The sequence below is a fragment of the Anomaloglossus baeobatrachus genome, chromosome 4 (genome assembly GCF_048569485.1).
Source record: "Anomaloglossus baeobatrachus isolate aAnoBae1 chromosome 4, aAnoBae1.hap1, whole genome shotgun sequence".
Taxonomy (NCBI): Eukaryota; Metazoa; Chordata; class Amphibia; order Anura; family Aromobatidae; genus Anomaloglossus; species Anomaloglossus baeobatrachus.
The window spans coordinates 436,189,353-436,201,872 of record NC_134356.1 but is presented as its reverse complement, the minus strand read 5'-3'; the positions used below and the strand labels follow the sequence as shown (position 1 = coordinate 436,201,872).

Sequence of the window (12,520 nt, the reverse complement as noted above, 5' to 3'; positions counted from 1 at the left end):
AAATCCATTCCATACGGCGGTCGTAATGGGGTTAAGAGTTCACTGAGCACCTTTTTCAGGAGTATTTTGCCTGAAACCCACCAGAATATAAAAGATCTATAAAACACCAAGGAAATTCACATAAACATACCAATGTAAAGACGGCTTGTGCATGTGTACTGTCTCTTTCTTTACCTTCTTTTACCTGCTAATTTTTATATAAAGTTAAAAATTGAAGCAGACAAAAAAATTGTTGTCTGCAAGGCCACCAGCAAAACAACCAAATTGATGCCAAAGATGACATTTCAGAAAAAAACACCGCTGGCATTTTCCTGTAGCGTTTTCTTGTGGCATAACATGGCAGTTATACAAGCATATATAAAACGTCATGTGAAAATACCCTTAGACCATGGGAAAACTACAATAAAATAAATATGGCATGTGTGCCAGCATGTAATTATGATGTAACTTTATCAAGACTGGACTGTGCCACGTTATAACATAGTTAAACATTAGTGATGAGTGAGCACTGCCATGCTCGGGGGCTCGGTACTTGTAACCAGCAGTTGGATGCTCAGATTGGCGCGACATGAGTACCCAAGTATAATGGAAGTCAGTGGGGGACTTGAGTATTTTTCTGGAAGTTTTCCTAGAAGAATGCTCAAGTCCCCCACTGACTTCCATTATACTCGCTACCATCTGAGCATTAACTGCTTGTTAAGGAGTACTGAGCACCCAAGCATGGTAGTGCTTGCTCATCACTAGCAACCTGTCAGCTCAGTGAGTAAGATCAGAAGGTCCCCAGACTTTCGTTCATTTGCACTACACCAGTTTGAAGACGGGACACATACACCCAGCTTCATAGTACGCATGACTGGAAATCCGGGACTTCTGATCATGCGCATTGAGCCAAAAAGCAACAGTGGCAGCCGAGAGGTGTGCGCGACCATACCTTTGATGCTGCGCATTCATTAGCATGTTAGTACACCCACAGGGGCGTGCTAACATGCTAAGGGGGCCAACTAGCCAAGGGAAGTAACACCCTTGCAACTAGCAATACTTTTTCTAAAGATCTCTTCATCTATGCTAGTGTATACAGGGACTGTTAGATAGGGATTAGCAATATGCACCCAGAACTGCTCGTGGTTCTGGATACATATTGCACCTGACAGGTTCCCGTAAAACATTGAAGCTATGCACCCTTCATCAGAAAAAAAGTGACAGGGAACTTGAGAAATATTATGTTCAGCATGAGTACCATTGTTTTAATGTGATGACTTAAAGAATCTGCCATCATTGAATTGATACATGTTCCTCACTGTGTCATTAAGCAGATTTGCATTGTGGGCAATGTTGTGCAAGAGTGCACATGATGAAAGCCTCTTCTATCACACCAATGTGAAATCGCTGAAAGCTGCATTATTTCATATACTTGACTGGTGATTAGAGTAAATCAATTTCCTAGAAAATGATTAGAAAATTCTTAGGAAATGTCTTTATTCAAATAACTGTTACTTTGGTCCATGCTTGACATAAACATTAATATTGTTGGCTCACAGACACCCATCTATAGTGATATATGGTCTACCAGCTCTTTTCTTATTCTCAGTGATAAAGTGGTATTTTTTAACATTTATGATATGACTCATAAACATTCCAAAGTGGAATAATATTTGGCGCAACTTATTAGCATATTAAACACATTTCTCCTGTTTAACATACAGCGGGTGAAGTAGGTGTTGAATGCGTCACAAATTTTCCTAAGTAAATATATTTCTAAAGGTGGTATTGACATCAATTTCTCACCAGAGGTCGGTAACAACCCGTTCAATCCACACAGGCAAACAAATCAAACCATAGATGTCCATTAATTAAGTTATATGTAATAATGAGAAATGATACATGAAAAGTATTGAACACGCTTACTGCAATTTATTTCATACTTCATACAAAAGCCTTTGTTTGTGATTACAGCTTCAAACGCCCCCTATAAGGAGTAACTAGTCACATGCATTGTTTAGGTGTGATTTTTACCCATTGTGCCACAAAAATGCTCTTTTAATCCTGAGGGTCCCATGGGCTCCTTCTCTGAACTTTGATCTTTAGTTCCTTCCATACATTTTCTATTGGATTAAGGTCAGGTGAATGGCTGGGCCATTCTAGCAGCTTTATTTTACTTCTCTGATACTATTTGAGAGTTTCCTTGGCTGTGTGTTTGAGATCATTGTCTTGCTGAAATGTCCACCCTCTTTTCATCTTCATCATCCTTGTAGATGGCAGCAGATTTGTATCAAGAATCTCTTGGTACATTTGTCCATTCATCCTTCTTTCAAGCATATGACATTTTCCAGTGCTGTAAACTGAAAAACAGCCCCACACCATGATGTTCCCACGTCTAAATTTCACTGGTTGTATGGTGTTTTTTGAGTGATAGGAATACCATTTGGCCTCCAAACGTGGTGTGTATTCGCTTATGCAAAGAGTTAAACTTGGCCTCATCTAACCAGACTATATTCTTCCAGTATTCCACAGCCTTGTCTAAATGCTATAGAATAAACTTTCAAACAGCACTGTGGAAAAAAGAGAAGCGCAGATAGGGTCTTATCTGGTATACAGATGGATAATAAAAGTAAGACAGGTACTCACTTTTTTAAGTTGTGACAGGCACAACTCCTTTGAAGGCATGCAGCAAAATAATTGCAGAGAGTGGTCAGCCGCAGCCCCGATGATTGCAGTCAAAAACACAGGGTAGATAGAGAAGTCGGGTTAGATGCTGCGCTAGAAACCACAAATCCAGGAGATGTGATGAATTCTTTCCTTTATTAACACAGGTCAACGCGTTTCAAAGGCATCTCCGCCTTCTTCATCAGGACAAAGAAAGAAAACGAAATAAGGTTATTCTGTTTCTTTCTTTGTCCTGATGAAGAAGGCGGAGATGCCTTTGAAACGCGTTGACCTGTGTTAATAAAGGAAAGAATTCATCACATCTCCTGGATTTGTGGTTTCTAGCGCAGCATCTAACCCGACTTCTCTATCTACCCTGTATAGAGTAAACTTTAAAAGTTCTTGAACTTCTTTTCTGTTCAGCAATGGAGTCTTGTGTGGTGACCATGCATATAGGCCATGGAGATTGAGTGCATTACTTATTGTTTTCTTTGAAACAATTGTACCTGCTGATTTCAGACCTTTCAGTATCTCTCCTCTCGCTCCTGGACAACTCTTCTAATTCTTTTCAATCTTCCTTATGAAATCTTGCGGGCGCACCTGGTTGTGGCCAGTTTATGATGAAATGTGCTTCTCCCCCCAATCCGGATTATGGCCCCAACAGAGCTCACTGAAACCTCCAGTAGTTTAGAAATTCTGTAACCAATTCCATCAGTTTGTTTTGCAACATACACCCAGAACCACGAGCAGTTCTGGGTGTATATTGTTAATCCCTGCCTATAGGGTGCTTTACACTCTGCGACATCGCTACCGATATATCGTCAGAGTCACGTCGTTAGTCACGCACATCCAGCATCGGTAGCGACATCGCAGCGTGTGACACCAAGGAGCGACGATTAACGATCGCAAAATCATCCAAAAACGGTGATCGTTGACACGTCGCTCCTTTCCTTAATATCGTTGCTGCTGTAGGTACGATGTTGTTTGTCGTTCCTGCGGCAGCAAACATCGCTGTGTGTGACACCGCAGGAGCGAGGAACATCTCCTTACCTGCGTCCACCGGCAATGCGGAAGGAAGGAGGTGGGTGGGATGTTACGTCCCGCTCATCTCCGCCCCTCCGCTTCTATTGGACAGCCGCTTAGTGACGTCGCTGTGACGCCGTACGCACCTCCCCCTTGAAGGAGGGATTGTTTGGCAGTCACAACGACGTCGCTGACAAGGTATGTGCGTGTGACGCTGCCGTAGCGATAATGTTCGCTACGGCAGCGATCACCAAATGTCGCACATACGACGGGACGGCTAGCGATGTCGCAGCGTGTAAAGTACCCTTAACTGTCCCTGTATACACTAGCATAAATAAACAGATCTTTAGAAAAAGTATTTTTAAAGATCTTATATCGTATGCTAATGAGCGCAGGGTCTATTTGCAAGGGCATTATATCCCCCTAACTAGTCCGCCCTCTTAGCATGTTAGTACGCCCACAGGGGTGTACTAACATGCTATTCAATGCAGCATCACCATCGGTGAGGTACGTACCTTTGTCCTCTGTGACCTCGCTTCTGAATGCCGGGCACTTCCGGTCATGCGCAGTATGAAGCCGAGTGTATGCGTCCTGGCTTTGGAGAGGTCTACTGCGCATGACTGAAAGTGTCGGACATTGAGAAGAATGGTCACAGCGAACATAGGTACGCACATCACCGCTGGTGATGCTTCATTGGGTAGCATGTCCTGGACGTACTAACATGCTAAGAGGGCGGACTATTTGAGGGATATAAAAGGTTATAACTGTGAAACGCTTCAACAGATACCAGTGATTTTGAGTTTTTCTTTATGATGTTAGTGGTAAATTTAGGACAACATATATTTTTTTTTATTTGTAAAAATATTGGAAATTTGGTGAAAATGTTGAAAATTTCTCAATTTTCATACTTTTAATTTCTAAGCCCTTGAACCTGAAAGTTATGTAACAAAATATCTAATAAATAACATTTACCACATGTCTGCTTTATATCGGGATAGTTTTTTAAGAGACCACATTACATTTGAAGTGACTTTGAGGGGTGTATATGACAGAAAATACGCAAAACTAACACAATTTTAAAATCTCCACCTCTCAAAGTACGCAAAACCATATTCAATCCACACTCAATAAATTTGTTAATACTTTAGGTGCTTCACAGGAATTAACCCTTAATGACCTAGGAAGTATATATACGTCCTAGCTCTTCCTCTCTACCTTTGATGTGGGCTCATGCAGTGGGAAGGGAAGGAGCGTGACATGACTGTTGGAATACAAAATCAGCTGAAATAGATAGCAGACCCCATATCGCGTTTGCAGAGCCCTTGATGTGCCTAAACTGTGGAGCTCCCCCACAAGTGACCCAATTTTGAAAACTACACTTCCCTTTCTTTTTGCTTCCTGCGGAGAACACTCGGGGCTCCGCAACAATACTTATAATTATACTTCAGTAACCATATAAACATCTGACTTAAAGGGGTATTCCCATCTCCAAGATCCTATCCGAATATGTAGTAGGTGTAATAATAATATAGGCAGATGCCTCCAATTGTAATGTAGTATAGTTCTAATCTGGTTTCTCACCTCTTGTGCAGGGAGGGCATTGCAGCTTAGGTGTCAATGGTTATGACCACAGGGAACTAACTCACTATATGAGTGAATGTAACCATGAATACCTAAGCTGCAATGTCCTACTCATGATGTAAGAAACTTGGCTATATCAGGAGAACTATGCTACATTTCCATTTGGAGGTATTTGCTAATAGTATTATTATTACTCCTACTACATATTGAGATAGGATCTTAGAGATGTCGATACCCCTTTAAAGATCTAAAAACACTAAAACAGCAAAGTTTGTGAGAACCAACATTTTTGTCAGTTGCACTTTTGGCCATGGCTGTATGCATGAGAGAGATTGGAGAGCAGCGTCTCCTGTTTTCTCTGGTTGCAGTGTATGGAAGTTCTCATAGCAGCTACCACTCTCCATATTGAGTTTAAATGGAACCTGTCAGCAGTTTTGGGGCCTATAAGCTGTGGCCACCACCAGTGGGCTCTTATATACAGCATTCTAACATGCCATATATAAGAGCCCAGGCTGCTGTGTAGAATGTAAAAATCACTTTATAATACTTACCTAAAACGTTTGCTGCAGTTGAGTTGGGCCATATGGGCGTCTCCGTCCTCCATGGGCCGGGGCCTCCTCTTTCGAACATCTTCGTCCTCCTTCTGAAGCCTGTGTGCATGATGCGTCCTACGTCATACACACTCGCCGGTCCCTCGCAGGGGCACTACAATACTTTGATCTGCCCTGCTCAGGGCATATCAAAGTGCGCCTGCGCAAGACCTCAATGCCGGCGAGTGTGGATGATGTACGACGCGTCATGCACCCCAGCTTCAGAAGAAGAACGACAAAGATGGACGAAAGAGGAGGCGCTGGCCCCGGAGAACGGAGACACCATAAGACCCAACTCCACCGCAGCGACAGTTTAGGTGAGTATTATAAAGTCATTTTTTACGATCTACACAGCGGCCTGGGCTCATATATACAGCATGTTAGAATGCTGTATATAAGAGCCCACTGGTGGTGGCCGCAGGTTATGTGCCAAAAAACTGGTGACAGGTTCCCTTTAATGTAGAGAAAATTGACAATTTAACATTGCATCTTCAGGAAAGAAAACTTCTGTAGGATACAGGTCAGATACTGGCCAGAAGTAGTGTTATTTCGCATCTACAAACACAATAGCTTATTCTGGAAAGTCACCTGAAACAAAAGATACGTCTAGATTCCAAGCATATGTAAAGGTCTTGTTTGCACTTTCATCCATATCCTTTTTCTTATTTTGAGCCCATCCATACGCTGGCTTCATTTCTCACCTGAATTGTTTATCATTTTATTTATACGCTGGGATCAAAAACTAATGCATATATTTATGTCTTTCAGCCATTTGACCTAAAGGAAATAGAGATTTTGCTGGAGTTCCCGGAGGACTATCCCTTGCAGGTATTGAAAAGAAACCATTTTGTATGTTGAGCTTTAATGCCAAACGAATGAGCATTTGCTCCATTTACCCTGTTACATTTATATGAAAAGAATATACTTTCCATGAATTATTCTCAGGGTCAGAGGTTTATTTCACCTTTTAGACATTTAATGGGTTAAGTGGCCTTTTTTATGATAAAGAGAAACATGAATTCTCCTATCTTGGGATGCCATCCCGATTGTCTGTTTTGCTCTTTCATCTTTCTCAAGCAGAGAACTGGGATCCTTCTAACAACTTTGCTCAGTGCAATTAATTCCACCTCCCTCCCCTTTGAGCTTTATTACAAGATTACGTTCAGGAGATTAAAGCTGTCCCAACACTTTCTCCCAGAGAGGATTGAATAAGATGTTTGTTGGCTTTTGAGATGGTGTTTGATGTATTTTCATCATTTTGTGCGCCTCAGCAGCGCTCTATGTTGAATTATAAAAATGCAGTGATTGACAGTGAATAGCTTTTTTTTGTCTTACCTCCTCATTGCCTCCGCTCTTACTAAACCTAGAATCTCTGCTCCTGTCCCACTCAATATTATTAAGAAATCTAAAATCTTCACATATGTCATAGCTGATTGTTATGCAAGGCCCCAGTTTTTTATGTACTAAGGATTTGTACTTCTGTCTCTGGTCCTCTGGCAGCACAGTATGACAATATGGTGGTAAGAGCGGCCTACTGAATTCAGATAAGACTGGAGATGTAATTCCTTAATTTGGTCTCAAACATCCCATACATGGGACCTAGAAGCACATTGGATCAGGTTTTACGCCACCATATTGCATAGTGCATATGTAAGCAAGGGTATCTTTATAGGATTGTTGTTTGAGATGGCCATATCCAGTAAGTTGGCCATGCTTACATTTGTGTTATAACTATTGGAATTTAAAGGGAACCTGTCATCAGAAATTTAGCTGGAAACCTAAACATTTCCCACTCTGCAGCTCCTGGGCTGCATTCTAGCAATGTTCTTGTGGTTTATGTGCCCCCTCTCTGACCAAAATAAAGACTTTATAAAGTGGTACCTTTTTGTATTGAAATCTTGATAATGGTACACGGGGGCGGGCTCTCTGGTGGCCGTTAGCCTGCCTCCTGTCGCTTTAGGCCGTCCCCCATCGCTCCATTCCATACTTCAGGACCCCCCCCACTGCGCCTGAGGTGCCGCGCACGCGAGGACCGCTGGTCACGTGGTCGCAGGCACGAGATTATGGGCGGCGCTGTGATTGCATCGCAAGTGCCCGCCCATCATCTCGTGGCCACGCGCTCCCCTCTGCCACCAGCATTCTGCGCAAGCGCTGGCCAGATGACCCGACGTCACCTCTTTCCCATGTTACCCTGCAGCAGAAAATAGATGGGAGGAGCGGAGCAGGACAGAGGAGGAGCTGCAGAGGGGGAAACGTTTAGGTTTCACGCTAAATTTCTGATGACAGGTTCCCTTTCAGTGGGAAGCAATAGACAGCAGATGGACAAAATGTTTATATAGGTGCATCTCAATAAATTACACTATCATCAAAAAGTTCAGTAATTCAATACAAAAAGGGAAACATGTATTATATGGAGTCATTACACACAGAGTGATCTATTTGAAGTATTTATTTCTATCAATGTTGATGATTATGACTTACAGCCAATGGAAACCCAAAAGTCATTATCACAGAAAATTAGAATATAATATACAGTCATGGCCAAAAGTTTTGAGAATGCTACAAATATTAATTTTTACAAAGTCTACTGCTTAAGTTTGCTAATGGCAATTTGCATATACTCCAGAATGTCATAAAGAGTGATCAGTTTAACAGCAATTACTTGCAAAGTCAATATTGGCTAAGAAAATGAACTTCAACCCCCAAAACACATTTCAACATCATTGAATTCCTGCCTTAAAAGGAGCAGCTAACATTGTTTTAGTGATTGTTCCATTAACACAGGTGTAGGTGTTGATGAGGACAGGGCTGGCGATCAATCAGTCATGATTAAGTAAGAATGACACCACTGGACACTTTAAAAGGAGGCTGGTGCTTGGTATCATTGTTTCTCTTCAGTTAACCATGGTTTTCTCTAAAGAAACACGTGCAGCCATCATTCCTCTGCACAAAAATGGCCTAACAGGGAAGAGTATCGCAGCTACAAAGATTGCACCTCAGTCAACAATCTATCGCATCATCAAGAACTTCAAGGACAGAGCTTCCATTGTTGCCAAAAAGGCTCCAGGGCGCCCAAGAAGGACAGCAAACGCCAGGACCGTATCTTAAAACTGTTTCAGCTGCGGGATCGGACTACCAGCAGTGCCAAGCTAGCTCAGCAATGGCAGCAGGCTGGTGTGAGTGCTTCTGCATGCACTGTGAGGTGGAGTCTGCTTGAGCAAGGCCTGGTTTCAATGAGGGCAGCAAAGAAGCCACTTCTCTCCAGAAAAAACATCAGGGACCGACTGATATTCTGCAAAAGGTACAGGGAGTGGACTGCTGAGGACTGGGGTAAAGTCATTTTCTCAGATGAATCCCCTTTTCGATTGTTTGGGACATCTGGAAAACAGCTTATTAGGAGAAGAAGAGGTGAGCGCTACCACCAGTCTTGTCTCATGCCAACTGTTAAGCATCCTGAAACGATTCATGTGTGGGGTTGCTTCTCAGCCAAGGGAATCAGCTCACTCACAGTCTTGCATAAAAACACAGCCATGAATAAAGAATGGTACCAGAATGTCCTCCAAGAGCAACTTCTCCCAACTGTCCAAGAGCAGTTTGGCGCCCAACAATTCTTTTTCCAGCATGATGGAGCACCTTGCCATAAAGCAAAGGTGATCACTAAATGGCTCATGGAACAAAACATAGAGATTTTGGGTCCATGGCCTGGAAACTCCCCAGATCTTAATCCCATTGAGAACTTGTGGGCAATCATCAAGAGACGGGTGGACAAACAAAAACCAACAAATTCTGGCAAAATGCAAGCATTGCTTATGCAAGAATGGACAGCTATCAGTCAGGATTTGGTCCCGAAGTTGATTGAGAGCATGCCAGGGAGAATTGCAGAGGTCCTGAAGAAGAAGGGTCAACACTGCAAATATTGACTTGCTGCATTAACTCATTCTGTCAATATAACCTTTTGGTACTCATAATACGATTGCAATTATATTTCTGTATGTGATGTAAACATCAGACAAACACAATTAAAAACCAGAGGGAACAGATCATGTGAAAAAATAATTTTGGTGTCATTCTCAAAACTTTTGGCCATGACTGTACAGTGCTGGCCAAAAGTATTGGCACCCCTGCAATTCTGTCAGATAATACTCAGTTTCTTCTTGAAAATGATTGCAATCACAAATTCTTTGGTATCTTTATCTTCATTTATTTTGCTTGCAATGAAAAAACACAAAAGAGAATGAAACAAAAATCAAATCATTGATCATTTCACACAAAATTCCAAAAATGGGCCAGACAAAAGTATTGGCACCCTTAGCCTAATACTTGGTTGCACAACCTTTAGCCAAAATAACTGCGAACAACCACTTCCGGTAACCATCAATGAGTTTCTTACAATGCTCTGCCGGAATTTTAGACCATTCTTCTTTGGCAAACTGCTCCAGATCCCTGAGATGTGAAGGGTGCCTTCTCCAAACTGCCATTTTGAGATCTCTCCACAGATGTTCTATAAGATTCAGGTCTGGACTCATTGCTGGCCACTATAGTAGTTTCCAGTGCTTTCTCTCAAACCATTTTCTAGTGCTTTTTGAAGTGTGTTTTGGGTCATTGTCCTGCTGGAAGACCCATTACCTCTGAGGAAGACCCAGCTTTCTCACAATTTGTTGGTAGTCTTCAGACTTCATAATGCCATGCACACAGTCACCTGGTGACGTGGTCGCAGGCACGAGAGTATGGGCGGCGCTGTGATTGCATCGCAAGTGCCCGGCCATACTCTCGTGGGCGCGCTCTCCCCTCTGTACGTCGCTCAGATCCTCCGCTTCTCCTATAGTGGCCTGCTTCGCTCCTCCCATCTATTTCCTGCTGCAGGGTACGATGGGAAGGAGGTAACGTCGGGCCGGCACAGAACGCAGGAGGCAGTGGGGAAAGGGCGGGCACAAGAGTATGGGCGGGCACTTGCGATGCAATCACAGCGCCGCCCATACTCTTGTGCCTGCGACCAAGTCACCAGGTGTCCCGGCGTGCACGGGACCTCAGGCGCAGTGGGCGGCGTTCTGAGGGATGATTTGGAGCATGGAGGACGGCGTAAAATACAGCAACGGACGCCAGACGGCCTGCTCCCATGGAGAATTTACAAGATTTTTAAACCGAAAGGTACAGTTTTATAAAGTATTTATTTTGGTTTAAAAGGGGGCACAAAAGGTATAGAAACCTTACTAGAATGCAGCCCAGGAGCTGCAGAGGGGGAAACATTTAGGTTGAAAGCCAAATTTCTGATGACAGGTTCCCTTTAATCCATGTCAACTGGCTGCAAGTGTGATTTAGTTATTGCCAACACCTGTTAGGTGCCACAGGTAAGTTACAGGTGCTGTTAATCACACAAATTAGAGAAGCATCACATGATTTTTCAAACAGTGCCAATACTTTTGTCCACCCCCTTTTTTATGTTTGGTGTGGAATTATATCCAATTTGGCTTTATGACAATTTTTTTTTCCCATTGAAGACAAATTAAATGAAGATAATAATACCAAAGAATTTGTGATTGCAATCATTTTCAAGAAGAAACTAAGTATTATCTGACACAATTACAGGGGTGCCAATACTTTTGGCCAGCACTGTAAGACCAACTGAATAATATGATTTTAAACTCAGAAATGTTGGCGCCTACTGAAAAGTCTGTACAATAAAAGCACTCCGGGGCTCCATTGCATGAATTACTGCATCAGTGTGGCATGGCATGGAGGCAATCAGCCTGTGGCACTGCTGAGGTGTTATAGAAGCTCAGGTTGCTTTAATAGCAGCCTTCAGCTCTTCTGCATTGTTGGATCTTGTGTCTCTCATCTTCCTCTTGACAATACTCCATAGATTCTCTATGGGGTTTAGGTCAGGCTAGTTTGCAGGGCGATCAAGCATAGTGATACTGTGGTTATTAAACCAGGTATTGGTACTTTTGGCAGTGTGGACAGGTGACAAGTCCTGCTGGAAAATTAAATTTCCATCTCCAAAAAGCTTGTCGGCAGAGGGAAGCATGAAGTGCTCTAAAATGTCTTTGTAGACGGCTGTGCTGACTTTGATCTTGATAAAACACAGTGGACCTACACCAGCAGATGACATGGCTCCCCAAACCATCACTGATTGTGGAAACATCACACTAGACCTTAAGCAGCTTGGATATTGTGGCCTCTCCACTCTTCCTCCAGACTCTGGGGCCTTGATTTCCAAATGAAACGCAAAATTTATTTTCATCTGAAAACAACACCTTCGACCACTGAGCAACAGTCCAGTTCTTTTTCTCCTTGGCCCAGGTAAGACGCTTCTGGTGTTGTCTATTGGTCATGAGTGGCTTGACACAAGGAATGCGAAAGTTGTAGCCCATGTCCTGGATACGTCTGTGTGTGGTGGCTCTTGAAGCACTGACTCCAGCAGCAGTCCACTCCTTGTGAATCTCCCCCAAATTTTTTAATGGCCTTTTCTTAACAATCCTATCACGGCTGCAGTTATCCCGGTGGCTTGTGCACCTTTTTTTTACCACACTTTTTCCTTCCACTCAACTTTCCATTAATATGCTTGCATACATCACTCTGTGAACAGCCAGCTTCTTTAGCAATGACCTTTTGTGGCTTACCCTCCTTGTGGAGTGTGTCAATGACTGCCTTTTGGACATCTGTCAAGTCAGCAGTCTTCCACA

The 12,520-nt window shown here is 42.8% G+C and overlaps 1 protein-coding gene across 2 annotated transcripts in view; it reads left to right on the top strand.

Moving 5' to 3' along the window:
- The window catches only part of LOC142303776 (uncharacterized), a 135,024-nt gene that overhangs the window by 55,550 nt on the left and 66,954 nt on the right, over positions 1 to 12,520 (top strand). For both annotated transcript variants that reach the window (XM_075345479.1, XM_075345478.1), the window contains exon 3: positions 6,606 to 6,665. In XM_075345479.1, coding sequence (XP_075201594.1) covers positions 6,606 to 6,665 — 60 coding nt within the window. The remainder of the gene's footprint in view (positions 1 to 6,605; positions 6,666 to 12,520) is intronic.